The 14639-nt window shown below is 31.7% G+C and overlaps 1 protein-coding gene across 1 annotated transcript; it reads right to left on the bottom strand.

The window, feature by feature from the left end:
* Nucleotides 1–5891: 5891 nt before the first annotated feature.
* Nucleotides 5892–9043, bottom strand: LOC129300060 (pollen receptor-like kinase 4). The gene is made up of 3 exons (XM_054938585.1): nucleotides 8214–9043; nucleotides 7446–8117; nucleotides 5892–6835 (listed from the first exon to the last, which is right to left on the bottom strand). Exons 1-3 carry the CDS (start codon nucleotides 8899–8901, stop codon nucleotides 6201–6203), a joined length of 1995 nt encoding a protein of 664 aa, XP_054794560.1. The 5' UTR covers nucleotides 8902–9043; the 3' UTR covers nucleotides 5892–6200.
* Between the last annotated feature and the right edge of the window lie 5596 nt (nucleotides 9044–14639).

The raw sequence follows: 14639 nt of genomic DNA, 5'->3' as shown, positions 1-14639 counted from the left end.
AAAGTTGTATTATTCCCATATTGTTAGATAGTAGTTTGTTTTAGGAGTGATTCATTTTATTATATGTTATAAACATTATTATGGTAATTTTGTGACGGGAAATTCTGTTGCTAATCTGTTGTTTCCTTACTGATGTTTTGCTTTCAGCATTGTATGATGGTGTAATTAATTATTCCTGCACATATTAGGGTTAATATAGTGACATTTTCAATGTAAATTTAGTAAATTTGAATTGTTTATTTTAGATGATTTTTAATAGAATAGAATATTAAGGTATATTTAAAATGCTATCTATAAATAAAATAAGAGCTAAACTATACTTTTAGTCATTTAACTTTATACAACATTTCATTTTAGTTCCTTAATTTTATAAAGTGTTTTTTTTATTTAACTCTAACACTGCTAGTTTTATTTTAATAAATTTTTATATTGAACTTTTAAATATTGACAAAATATTTTTAGATGTTGATATCTTAAGTTTAATTTTTTTTTAAAATAATAATGATGGAAAAAAAAATCATTTGAAAGTAACAATATTAGGGTTAAAAGATTAAAAAAATACTTTACAAAATTAAAAACTAAATTAAAACTTTATATAAAGTTAGATGATTAAAAGTATACTTTAGCATAAAAAAATAAAAAATTAGTGATGGATTTGCAACCAAATTGTGAATAAAAAATATATATGAAATTAAAAAAATTAGTGACATAATTGCCATGGAAATTTTGAAACTAAAATTTGTGACAGATTTTTTGTAGCTAATCCATGACTATTTTGTAATGGATTAGCGATGAGATTAGATTTCCATCGCTAAACAAGAATAGGCTATCCTTCAAATTAGGGACAACGGAATAATTCCCTAATTAGTGACAGAATTTCCAATTGCATCACTAATGAACTAAGGACGGTGTTTTAACCAAAAAATTATTCTGTTGCTAACCAATTTAGGGACAAAATTTGTATCGACTAGAGATGGAAAATTGATTTTTTTTTTTTTAGTGCTTGGTATCATTGGGTACCATTTGGACTTGATATATCACCCTAGAATGTCAATATGCATTATCTTTACGCTTACATATTCATTTCATACCACAACACAATCATGATCAACCTTTAACATAATTATGCTTGGAAATGTTTTTGCAAATATATAACTCTTTCTAAAACCATTTCCCACTTCACATAATTTTATAAGGCAAAACGTAATTTTCTATATATATATATATAATCAAAATAGCAATTAACAATCACAAACAATCCGAGCAAACATGTGGCAAGTTTAGTTCATCTAGTTACCTCAATTTTTTTGTTAATAAAAAGAGTTACCTTTAGATTTAACAACTCCTAGAGCCTCCTCTTACTCAATGAGTTCCCAAGCAACAACAATCTACTTATTAAAGACTACTTTGCCAATTTCCAATTCTAAAACATACACTTTTTCACTCTAATTAGCTATCTTAAATGTACAACTCCCATCTTTGGCATAACCAAAACCTTAATGACTTTTCATTAGCTCCATTTAACTCCCACAAGGTTAAACAACATTAATTAATAGTTCACATTACTCTCAAACATCCATTTACAAGCTAGGGTTCATCCAAACCATTAAGCCCAACCATAAAACTCTACAAAATCACTAACCTGAAGTATAGAAACTTAATTTAATTTCCAAAGACTTCATTTAAGTTAATGGGTTTGATTATAACACCCTAAGAAACTAAAATCATCTTCCACCATCTCAAAACCTAGTAACAAATCACATTGAATAGGAGAGAAAGAAGATATGAAGCTTACCCATGCAATTTGAACTCCAAATAAATACCTTATAGATGATTCTTGTGTGCCTTAGCAGAGCCCTTTAACTCTCTTGTCGAACTCCAACTTTTCCTTTTGATTTTTTTTTTATTGGAGCTCTTGTGTTTTAATTCCAAAATTGCCCATTCACCACAGCGCACTATGCATTGGTCATGAAGGATGGCACAAAAACCCTATACATGGGTTTGGGTTCTTCACTTCGGCCTGCTTGGTGCAATAACCATCATAGACTTATCTTAAGGTTGCCCAACATTCTAATGAGTCTATTAGCGATTTGAAAAAAAATAATTAATTAACTCAATTAATACTATAATTTACTAATTTATCCTCAATTAATTTATAAATTATAAGATTAAATTTTGAGATGTTACACAAATAATCTCCAATAGTAGAGTTAGTTGCGGGTTTGGTGGGGTGAGTTGACATAACCCGTATCTTGTGCGGGTTGTATTTCTACCAACCTGCAATGGGTTGGTGGTTCAGCAAGCTAACCTACAAATAAAAAATATTTTATATATATATTTAATTATAAAAATTATAAATTCACTTTTTTATTGTTTTTTTGTGGTAAAAAAATCATATTTTCTCCCTAAAAATTAATTATCCAAATAACAATAAAAATTCTTCTAAATTATTAAAAAAATACAAATTGAAAATTATACCAAACATATAAATCATAAATATCGATCAATTTAAAATATTAAAGACAAAGGAAACTCATGTTGATTCTTTACATAGGACCACTCTAGAAGGTGCAAAGTCTTTGAGCAATCCATTAAAAAAAATTAAATGAATCTAGTTGAAGATAACGACCATACAAATTAGTAAGAAATTCGAAGAAAATATTCTTATTTGTATAAATATTAATATAAAATGTAAAATTTTTTCTTATGTATACTATGAACAACGTGATTGATCAGCTTATAATTCTTGTCAGTTGTCATGCACACAACAAGAAACATAATGTCACTGAAGTTATGAAAAGTAAATTATATGCGCGCGCGCGTATGCATTTTTTTGTTCGTTATTTTATATATATATATATATATCTCTCTCTCTCTCTCTCTATCGATAAGTCTTAAAAAATAAGCTTTTGTATTTATTTTCAGAACTAATGAATATGTGTACGTACGTTATATGAAACGATATCGGACAACTTTTATTATAAAACTTATCATCAAAATAGTTTTTGAAAAAACTGTCAAAATATCAATCTAAAAATTGAACCTTTTTTTAATGAAGATTTCTTCTAATCAAACATATGGCCATTATAAAAAATATTTTTAAAAATAAAAATTATGATACATTAATAAAGTTATTTCATTATCAATCTGGATAATATAAATTTAATCTTATGACCCAATTTAATATTAAAAAAATTTTAAAATTTTAGAAATTAATTATCCAAAACTGCTTTGGTTGGTTCAATTTTTAAATTTTGACATGTTTGAAAATTGAGAACAATTATGCAATTTTTGCCTTCTTTTAAAAAAAATAATAAGCAAGCTAACCCACCAACTCACAAGTTAACTTATTACATGTTCAAGTTATGTGAAGCTAACCAAGACCGCATCACATAGAATTGAGCCCTTTTTTTTAATCCAATTCACACTTTTTTGTGGGTTGGTTGGTTGAACTTGTGGGCTCAACCTATATTACCAGTTATATCCAATAGCCATATATGATGAACCCTAGCAACCTTGAGATCGTGTGCCCTCATTCTCTCCACTCCTCTTTCCTTTCTCCAGCTCAAACATGAATCTAATTATATTATATTTCGCATGTTCCATTACGCCTGATGGTACAGAAGTCCAAATTTGAATTTTAACTCTTCCAATTGGGCCCAAGTGGCCCAATACACCCCCATGCTTAATTCCTAGGCTATCAACAAATTCAATGAACCCATTAGTCATCTTTAATCACTCTTAACTTAACTTATTTGCCAAATTAATAATTTACCCTTTCTTAATTTAATAATTTGGGATTACAATTTTTGGATGTTCTAACTTTCTCCTTATTTTAGGAATTTTGCCCTCAAAATTTGAATAACCAATGAAATAACATACTAATGAGAACAAGTGAGGGTATTGCTACTTCGTTGACAATCTTTTAGGAATTTTGCCTAACTTATCGGCTCTGGTAAAAAGCAATGGAAAGGACACAATGGCAGTAGAATTACATTCATTCTTAATATATGAAAATCATGGACTTGTAATTCAAACACTTGAAGTGTAAAGTTATTGGATAAACGAACATTTATGTGAAAATAAGATTTTTCACAAATGTCTAAAGGTGATTATGAACAAGTATGTTATTAGATGGTGGATTTTTATAATATATCATTAGTTTACCAGTATAATAAATTGACAATATTATTCGTCTATTTAATATTATTATTATTAGCTATGCATATGACTCACTAAATACTAAAATTTATATAATAATTCTTGGAGGAGTTAAAATGACAACAATTCCTGAAAAAAATTATTTAGCATGCATGTGCGTATGAGAGAGTTCTTAAGCTTGTATGAATTAAAATAATATATATATATATATATATATATTGAAAATGATAGGTTTTGATAAAAAAAATTGAGAATAAAATTTTGATACCAATTTTTTCATTCAAGTTGATTGAGTATTTAATACCCACCGGTTATAAAATCATTATAACATGTTTATTTTGTCTGCGAGAATATACTGAATTGATTGATCTTGAAGTATCATATATTTATAAATATTTACATATCTTCTTATATTATAATTTGTTATATTTTTGTTAGCAAGCTTAGGTTCCGAGTGAATTAATAGAAATTGAAACAGAAATATGATATTTTGAGAGAGCGTATATCTTAAAAATATGTTAGAGAACTATATTTTCAAAAATTATATGATAACAATGCATCTAACATGATTCAACCATAAGTAAGATCTTCCTGAAAAATATTGACAATAGTCACATTTGAGAAATTAATATATCGTGAAGTACACACTAATTTAAAAGTGTTTTGTCATCTCAATAAGTAACTACATGCTACACCATTTTTTTCTTAATTAAGGTTTTGTCCTGTTGGGTTTCCTTAGTAATGTTATACTCTTTTCTTTTGCAGGGTTTTTATCCCACAAGGTGATGTAAAACAAGAAGAGGAATAGGGAAAGAGAAAAAGAAAAAGAAAGACAGAAAGAAAAGGAGGAGGTTGGGAAAATAAGAACTCTTATTATTTAATACTCAAAACTAGATACAAATGAAAACTTCAAATTCTATTTATAGATCCCTAAAATAAAATAATAATAATAATGATAATGCTAATAATTTAAACTCAAATATCAAATTCTAAATATAAACCTAATCTTAAAGATACTAATATATAAGATAATAATAAAATAAATCATAAATCATGATTTTAATGGATGAATATCTTTATTTAAAATACCTAACAGATAACCCTAACTAATATCCTAAATTAAATCCTATATTACACCACAAGGTGTTTCCTTATTGATGTTTTTAATGACGCATATTGTTATATAATGGGCAATCAATGGATAGTGTTATGAATATCAAAGGTATAGATGTTCATCTTTTCCTCACCTCTTTATCATTAACCATGAAACTCTCACCGTCATTATTCCATTAAACCTATGCTCAATCATGAGCGTAACCTTTGATATAAGATCAATAGGACATGTTATTTGCATTGTAAAGTATAATAATCTAAGGAAATTCTCTCATCCCTTGATCTTTATTTCTTCGCCGCACATTTCATAACAATTTCCAAAAAATTTTGAATTTTGCATCTAAAATTTTATTTGGATAATATCTATTGCGTTAAAAAAATTTCTATTCGCTAATTATTGTTTATCTTATAAATTGCATAGAAAAAGATTTTGTTTTCTTTTATATAATTCACCGAGAGCTGTTTTTCCCACGGTGGAAGACAAGTCAAACGAGATCAGACAAGTTAGAGAACTTTAAACCCAACTAGTTCTATGCGAAGTGATTACAACAAGAAGATAGTTAGAGAAATTAAATCACCAGAGTTGCCTAATTACAAAACAACAAAATTTGCACAGATCAGAAAAATAAACTAATTAATCAAAAAATAGCAGCGAGGTTAATTAGAGGTATCACATATTCAGTTTTGTGTTTTTTGGGGCATGGATTCACTTTAGATTTCTGTACGTACATAGTTGCTTCCATGCAAAAGTCCAACCGGAGAACAAACTCCGAAGTTACAAAGAAGGTGAAGACACAAACGCAAATTAAAGACCAATACTATATACACACACAGATATATAGTACTGATACTTTGCCTTTAAATTTCACCATCTTGATTCAGATTCTTAACCTCAGAAAATCCGAATAGTCAAAGTCCAACGTGAATCATATAGCTTGAAAAGCATCTCGTTCGCTAGTGACAATCAAAGAAAAATCTCCATCATAATTCTCATCCTTCAACTCTTCAATCTTCTCAAGAGCTTCCTTCATGTCCAATCTTCTCTCCACATTCTCCTCACAACAGCTCAGCCCAATTTTCAAAAGCTTGAGCAATTCGCTCTTGCTATTCTCTGCCCCTCCCATCTCAACGTCAAAAACCTCGCCAGTACGCTTCTCGGTGACCATGCTGTTAACCCAACTAGCGATATCGGAGCTGGTGTCATGCCTGTTAGTGAGATAGTTCTCCGGGAATTTCCCAGTTAAGATCTCCAGAATCATGATGCCGAAGCTCCACACGTCGGTCTTCTTCGTGATCCGGCCGAGTTGCGCGTACTCGGGGGATTTGTAGGGCATCATGATCTGTTGAGCATGATCTAGGTTGATCACTGGAATGAGAGCGTAATCTGTGAGTAATGGTTCGTATGATTCGTCCAATAGAATATTGGAAGATTTCAAATGACCATGAGGCACTACGAGGCATGGCAATGCGTTGTATAGGTATGATAAACCTCTCGCTACACCTTTCACAATTTTCAACCGAGTTGGCCAACAAAGGCCTGGCCGTTCATTATTATGATTTCCTGTACACATATCAACGACACGATTAATTCATAAGTCTAAAATTTATATAACTAGTTTGATTTGGTTAAACTTTACACACATGTACACACACACATTCTATATTATTAGCAATAAATGTTGGGTTAGATTACCCAAAATTCTTCTGATTATTGAGTTATCTACAGATGATAACTAATTTAACATTTGCAATAAATTCCTAAACACAATCCTCTATTGTTAATTAGTCTGTAATTTTATTAACCAAACCTGATACATCACTAAACTCTCAAAGTTTAGACTACCTGCAAAATATATATATATATATATATATTATTTACTGGTAAACCCTTGAGATATTATGGATTTAACTTCGCTGAAGTTAAAATCTATGAATTTCTGTTTTTTCCTTTAAAAAATGAAGAAAGTATTTTATATGTTATAAAAAATAATAAAATGATAAAAAAAATTCGAAAAAAAAACAAACATCGCATAATTCATAGATTTCAATTGCGGAGATTTAAATAAAAATATACATGATTATCAAAATAATAGGCGAAATAATGGCAAATTAACTGGTTATCCCCACACATATACCTACAGATTTAGAGCTTAGTAATTAGTAATAATTACCATGAAGCTGGCTGGCCAAGCAACCCTTGGGAACGAAGTCAGAGAGCAAGAGCTTCTCTTCTTTCCTGTAATAATAAGCAACGAGAGGAAGAAGATTGGGATGAGATAGATCGCCTAGTCTTGCCATGTGCTCAAAGAACTCATCTCTCGACACATTATTCATCTGCTTGTACCTCTTCACCACCACAGCTTGATCGTCTTTCATCACTGCCTTATACGATGACCCAAACGCAGCACTTCCCAGAATTTCCGCCGACGCTTTCAACAAATCTTGCAGGTCAAACTTCTTCTCCCGATTCCTCACAAATATCAGCTTCCCTGATTCCCCTTTCTTCGATATGGATGCTGTGTTCTGATAATTTGTGTTGTTTTGTCCAGCAAGAAGCTTCGTACTGTCATGATGATCTATGCTTTTTGCTTTCGTGAATGCAGGAGGAGCATACTTCAGAGAAGGTTGGCTTTGGAACCCCGAGACCGAATCCTCGGCATATCGCCGGCTCGTCCTCAGGCGGGCTATCACGATCGCCGAACTGATCACCACTATGATCAGTAATGTCAGAATTAAAATTAGTAGAATCTTGAGAATCGCTGTCTTTGTTGGAGAATCCATGGTGGCGTAGGGGATTGAAGCGCAAGGATTCTGCAGAGGAGGTCCACATAAATGTACGTTCCCTGCATTTACATGTATTTGATTCAAAATTGATCAAAACGTAACGTTAAATAATCCATTTGTTATACACACACACACACACACACACACACACATACCAGAGAAGGCGAAGGCGCTGAAAGATGTTAGATTCTCTGGAATGGGGCCATCCAAAGCGTTGTTAGAAAAGTCGATAAGCTTCAACGTGCTATTTTGAAAATTAGGGATTCGACCATGAAACTTGTTGCCGTCAAGCCTGACAGCGAGGAGGTTAGGCAAGACGCCAAGGGAGGAAGGGATTTTTCCGGTGAACTGGTTATTTGCCAAATAAACTTTCTTTAACATATTCATACCCTCAAACGCGTCGTCGGGGATGTCGCCGGTGAAATGGTTGTACGATAAGTAAATTGACTTCAAATTCTTGATGCGCTTAATTTCAGGCAAAGGACCGACGAAGGTATTGTTCATCAAGCTAATAGACCTTAAACGTGGCATGGAAGCAAGAGCTTCAACATCGATGGTGCCCATGAGGCCCATGTTCTCGAGACGGAAGCCCCAAACGGTGTCGTTGATGCAGAAAATGCCGATCCAGTTGGGGTTATTGCCGGTGCAGGGCGGCTTAGGGTTGACGCCGGGATCCCAGTTACTGAGAGCGACGACATTGTTGAGAGAGCTTTTGAACTTCAAGAGAGCTTCGGCATCGGAGCTGGACAACGACGAAGACGACCACGAGAGTAAAAGAACAACAACAAGAACGGAGTAAATTGCTGCCGGAACGCGCACAGGCAAAGCGGCGTGCGCGCCCATTAGCAAATCGGAAGGGACGAGAGAGCCAAGGCCCAGATAATGGTGATGAGAAGCATGTGGTGGTGGTGCTTTTTCTTCTTGTTTTGTTTTTTCGGGTTTATTTTGGTTTCGTTGTGAGTTGTGAATTTTAGATTTTAGGATTGACTTAATTAGAATAGTGTTATCAATTGTTGTGAGATGTTGTTGTGCATGTGTCAACCCTCCCTCAACCACTTGGCCTCCCTTTGCCACCTTTTTTTCATTTGTTCGGTTGGTTTTCATATTCCTTTAGCTGCGTAAGGGAGATCTCCAAGGGCCACCTCTTATTTTCTTGACAACCTTGAACCTTGGCTTGTCCTTTTGGCTTGGATGCTCATATATACACTAATAATAATATTAGCATTAATTCCTTTTCCCATTATTATTAGACTTTCAATTCTTGTTCATTTTCTTCCCCAACTCACTACTGTTAAATCGTATAGAAATTAAAGCTTTAACAAGGATATAATTTCAAGTTCGTGAAATTTATTATCAATTCATATGTTTATGGCTGTACAATCACTAGAATATACACAGCATGGAATGGGCTTATTATATATATATATATATATATTCAATATAATATTAATTAATTTTTTGCTTAATTGTGTCCTTTAAATTTCGACTGAGAAAGACCATTAATTTCATTCCTTTTGCCAAAAGCTTTAGGGTGTGTTTGGATTTCATTTGGAAAAAATTGATTACCAGAATGTGTTTCAAAAATTAATTTTGATAAAATTGAAGATATTTAAATAACTTTTTAGAATCAATTTTAAATATGTAAATTACAATAAGTAACATCCATTTTTATAATGTAATAATTGTTTTCACTAGATTTTAATAATGTAATATTGATAAAATAAATCTACATAAAAAAAATACGTCAACGTATCTAACTTGAAATAAATTTAATAAAAGAGACAAATATAATTCTTAAATACTAAACATAAGTTGACAATGACTTATTGCCATGGAGATAATAAATAATTTAATCTCTAATGACATCACAAAGTTGAGCCATATGTAATGAAGATGCTGTAAATGAAGGCAAAGATAAATATTCACCAACATGCTCATTATCCTCATGCTATACGTGATGTTCATTTTCACAACGCATAAATTCATAATCAAAATCAGATTGCTTTCTAATGAAATTATATATATTGCCATTATTGCACCAATAATTTGGACTTGTGTATCACAATCATAGCTAGGCATATAGCATAAAATTGCAAATCTATTATTCCAAACTCCAAAAGTTCCTTCTAATGTGTACCTTAAATTTGAATAATAATAATTGAAGACTTCATTAATGCTTGCAAATGAAGATGATCTCCCAAAATTAGAAAGATGATAGCAATTACATCTATACAATCCAACACATCCATTTGGTGTTGGATAACCAGCATCTACCAAATAGTATTTAGTTTATAAAAAATGAGATCAATGTCAATGTTTGTAATTTGAAGTCTAAGACAAATAAATTGTAAAAAAATAAATATACCTAAAGGCAGACGTGGGAAGTTCATCGTTGTGAGGACATGTTGAAATATATGAGAATCATCACGTGTCCCAATCATAACCAATCATTACATTTTGCGTTGGAATTTATTACATTCTCACTTTTAACACTTCACCATGCAATGGAAAGCAATATGATTCAGGCAAAATGGGAATCAGAGCCCATGAATTAAAATTCACGAATTAATTATCGGGTTACGTACTGCACATTTGGTAAGTTTATGAATTTTAAAAGAATCATAACTAAATCTAGAGAATTTGTATGACAATGAACTAAACTTAGCTTGAAATCTCTTGAAGTCCTTTACATGATAAAAATACATTTTAAATCCTTTTCATTCCAAAAAGTATAGTTTAATCATTTTCCAAAACTGTTCTATTTCTGAAACTTATTATGCTCCTTAACTTTAAAAATTCATAACTAATTCTATAAAATTTATTTTTATCTGACTCTTATCTCATTTTAAATCTTGACAAGTCCTATACATGATAAAAATAAGGAACAAGACTTTAATTGGGCCAACTGATACAGTTAATACATTCTCTTAAATTGCTCTGTTTTCAAGACTGATTCTGACCCTTCAATTGGAAAATTAATAAAGCAAGAAATAGAGCTCCAATTGATTAGGTTTTGAAATTTCTGGAAATCTTAGGATGTCTAGATTATGCATACAAATTATCAAAGTCAAGAATCTATTTACTGTAAACGTTTTAATGAAACAGTATTGGACATTCAGAAAATCCTGCATCAGAACAGTTTGACACTTACATGCTTAAATAATGGCTGCGAGAAATTTCTAAAGCTTAACTCAAACTTGATCACTCTAGCCATTTCAAAGATCAACATTATTTTTATGTGAATTTACATAACTCATGAATTTACATGTGATTTTAAACATGAGTCTCCAACTTGGTAATCTAGTGCCACTTACTTTGAATTCTTCTTCCTTCTTGTTCTTATTAGCTTTCCACCTAATATGGTTAGTAATTGGGAGTGAGACATAATATCTCAATAGCAACATAACCATTCCACATAACATGATCCATTCAAACATTGAACACAACTAACAAGTATTGCATGATATACAACATACTTACAACTAGCATAAAACTTTATGACATAAACATATCATGGCATCGTGGAAGAACTTCACATAAAGAATTTAATAACTCATAGCATGACATAAAAACTTCATATAAATCTTTCCATAACAAGGATAAGATCATTCGCTAGAGAAAAAGTTAAGTTGCTGCTTTCTAACTGTTGCTTTTCATTCGTCCCGAACTTTGAGGTTACTTGTCCAAACTTCTATTTCATCTCCTTTGTGTATGACAGTGGGAGACACAAGGCAGAGAAATGAAAATGAAAAGGTTCATCTTGAAACGGGGTGTCTTTGTTGAGCTGTCGGAGCGAGAAGGACGTGAGCATAAGGCGAACGCCGGTTATGGAGTCCATAGCCGAAATCCTGGAATTTGACGACCCAATTTGCAAATGAGTGATCGAATTCCTAGATTCAGATCAAACAGAGTTCTTGTTAGATGATGAAGATCATGAAAGACCTCATGCTGGGGTGATTGATAAGGAGAACATGAAAGTGCACATGCAAGTCATTTCCGAAGAGCTCGATTTTTTTCTTTTTTTTTTTTTTTTTGTGGTCTCTCTATTGTTTCCCTTTTCTTGGTTTACATAATCTCTCTTTATATTTCTTTTTTGTCCTCTTGGCCGTTTTGATCTAATCAAGATGAACAACCTTCTCTTTATAAGTTCATATCAAATTAACCAAATTCTACATGCTTTCATGTTTCATCAGTTCGTGTTTGATTACTCGATTTTTTAAGCAGTTTAATTTTTGTTTTTCGTTTTGAATTTTCTTCTCGTGCTCATGCTCTAATTCTGGCGGCGAGAGAAATAGTGGGGTCTAAGGTTTTGCCAGGGTTTTCCTCCACAAGATTCTCTTCGTTGGCCTTCTTCATCTTGGTTGCCACTGGAACATTAATTCACAAGACAACACATATTGCGTTAAAAGAATGAGACCAGGATGCACTTCCTTTACCAATCATGAAATCCTAGCTTCTCTATTTTAGGTAGCTGGTGAGACTATCTGATCAAACATCTTAATTTTAAGTCTTAAAATCCTTCCTGTCTTAGAGATATTATGGTATTTTTTTGGGTATTGAAGAAGAAGGTGCTGAAGAAGAGTACTATAGAAGGAAAATTAGGCTTAGAACAAAAAATTAAGAATTTTTTTTCTTCCCCCACATTCATTTCATTTCTCTGCTCATCACTAGTAGTAAAGAAAGAGTTGCGCTTTGCAAACGCGAACAGGGGTGTCATCCGGGAAGAGATTTTTAAAGGTAGGTTCTACTATATATGATACTTGGACAATGATTTGAAACAATCTAAGGCTAGATAAATTTCCTAAATATTTTTGTGATTATTTTTTCCACAATATTTTTAAATTCTTGATAGTGTAGGATTTGGGGTGTTCTATAATTTCAAATTTCTAGTTGTTTTATAGAATTAAATAATAGGATTGTTTGGAATGAAATGAGTAATCCATCACATATCATATTCAAAAGCTCTTTTACCAAGCTTGCATCAAACACATAAATAAATAAAAAAGAATAAAACTTTTTAATCATACATCATTTATGATAAAAAAAGGATAGGAAATGAAGATTTCATAAATTATGAAGAATTGATAGTAAAGATTTAAAAAAGAGAATTTATGAAAAAAAAAATCTTTAATAACTACACAATTGGAGTGCTACCACACACACTTGAGGGTTTCCAAGAATCCTATCATTAGGCTCTCTCAAATTCTCCTTACTTCAATGATGTCACTAATAATCTAGCACATAAACCAACAATCCTTATGTCATTATGATTTCCCTTCTTATAATAAGCAAGCAAAATGTACATTCAATCTCTTCAATAATTTTTTAAATTTCTTATTAACCCCTTAACCTCTCACTGAACCCTCTAAATAACTTTTATCAAATAGTACAACAACACTTGGCAACATTTAACTTCATAAACACAGACTTTATCCCATACTTAACAAAAATCACAATTACCATAGAGTTTAACAATTTTCCTTTAGGTGCTACATGATTTTAATGAGTAGTCCAACCTTACAACTTATATATGTAAAGACATACTTCCTCAAGTTTCACTTATAATTCCTCTAGATCCTAATATGAAAATTAAACAGTCTTACCTTCACTAAATTCCATGTCTAAATACTTTAAAAACATAATACAAAGTAAATTATAAGCAACTCCATATTCCTCAAGATAATAACAATTTAATTTCCAAACAACATTAAAGAAAATACCAAAATCAATTATGTTCCAAATATCCTTCAGTCAATTATACCATTTGACAAATTTCAATGTATCCTTATGCTTCCTTGTAACCCATCCTCAATCATCAATCATAACAGGCCACATTAACTCTTCTTATGCTTTATTCACAATTAATAAAGTATCATCACCATCACCACCACCACTACCACTACTACCACCACTATCATTTAATCATTTATCTTATGCTAACATCTTAAGATTCCAACCAATAGCTCAAGCCAATATTTATACATATACCTCCAAGATATAAAAATGAAAATTTAACAATATTTATTCACTAAATATTTCACTCAAACATTTTTACAGACACCTTGAGAGCATTGATCATTAACTCAATCATGAACCAACCCCCAAACACTTCAAACATTTAATTCTACAATCAAGATTCAGGTCAGCATCAAAATACCCAGCATAAACCAAACAACACCTCAATTTCCTTAAAAATCAACATGGCAGCAACATTGTGAAACAGAGCAAATGCATTGGCCAGTAAAAAGAAATTTGAGCTTACCATACACACACACACACACAACGGCTAGAAACTTAAGAGGAAGAAGAGATGAAGACTTAGCACCCCACACACACACCACATGTCATGTAATAATAACCCAAGAGTTTAAGTGAATAAAATATCTAGTAAGGGATTTTAAATGTATTTTTATTTATTCTAGAGCAGATACATGGAGAGGGAATGGTGGCTTAGCGGAGATTATGTTGGTGTTATCTCATACGTACTAGGTTCGGATCCATCAGGGGCAAAGAATGAGATTTCCTTTATTTTACTTCAGCTCCTCTAAAATTACTGTTATGCCCTTGATGATGATGATGAT

This window comes from Prosopis cineraria, unplaced genomic scaffold, assembly GCF_029017545.1.
Source record: "Prosopis cineraria cultivar Desert tree isolate PC_DT_omini unplaced genomic scaffold, ASM2901754v1 PC1411, whole genome shotgun sequence".
Lineage (NCBI taxonomy): Eukaryota > Viridiplantae > Streptophyta > Magnoliopsida > Fabales > Fabaceae > Prosopis > Prosopis cineraria.
The sequence above is the reverse complement of the archived record's forward strand: the minus strand, read 5'-3'. Positions and strand labels throughout refer to the sequence as shown.

Coding starts and splice junctions, on each gene's coding strand:
- LOC129300060 (XM_054938585.1), bottom strand. CDS start 8,901: ATGGGCGCGCACGCCGCTTTGCCTGTGCGCGTTCCGGCAGCAATTTAC. Junction 8,118..8,213: donor CAGCGCCTTCGCCTTCTCTG/GTATGTGTGTGT, acceptor ATGTAAATGCAG/GGAACGTACATTTATGTGGA. Junction 6,836..7,445: donor CTTGGCCAGCCAGCTTCATG/GTAATTATTACT, acceptor ATATGTGTACAG/GAAATCATAATAATGAACGG.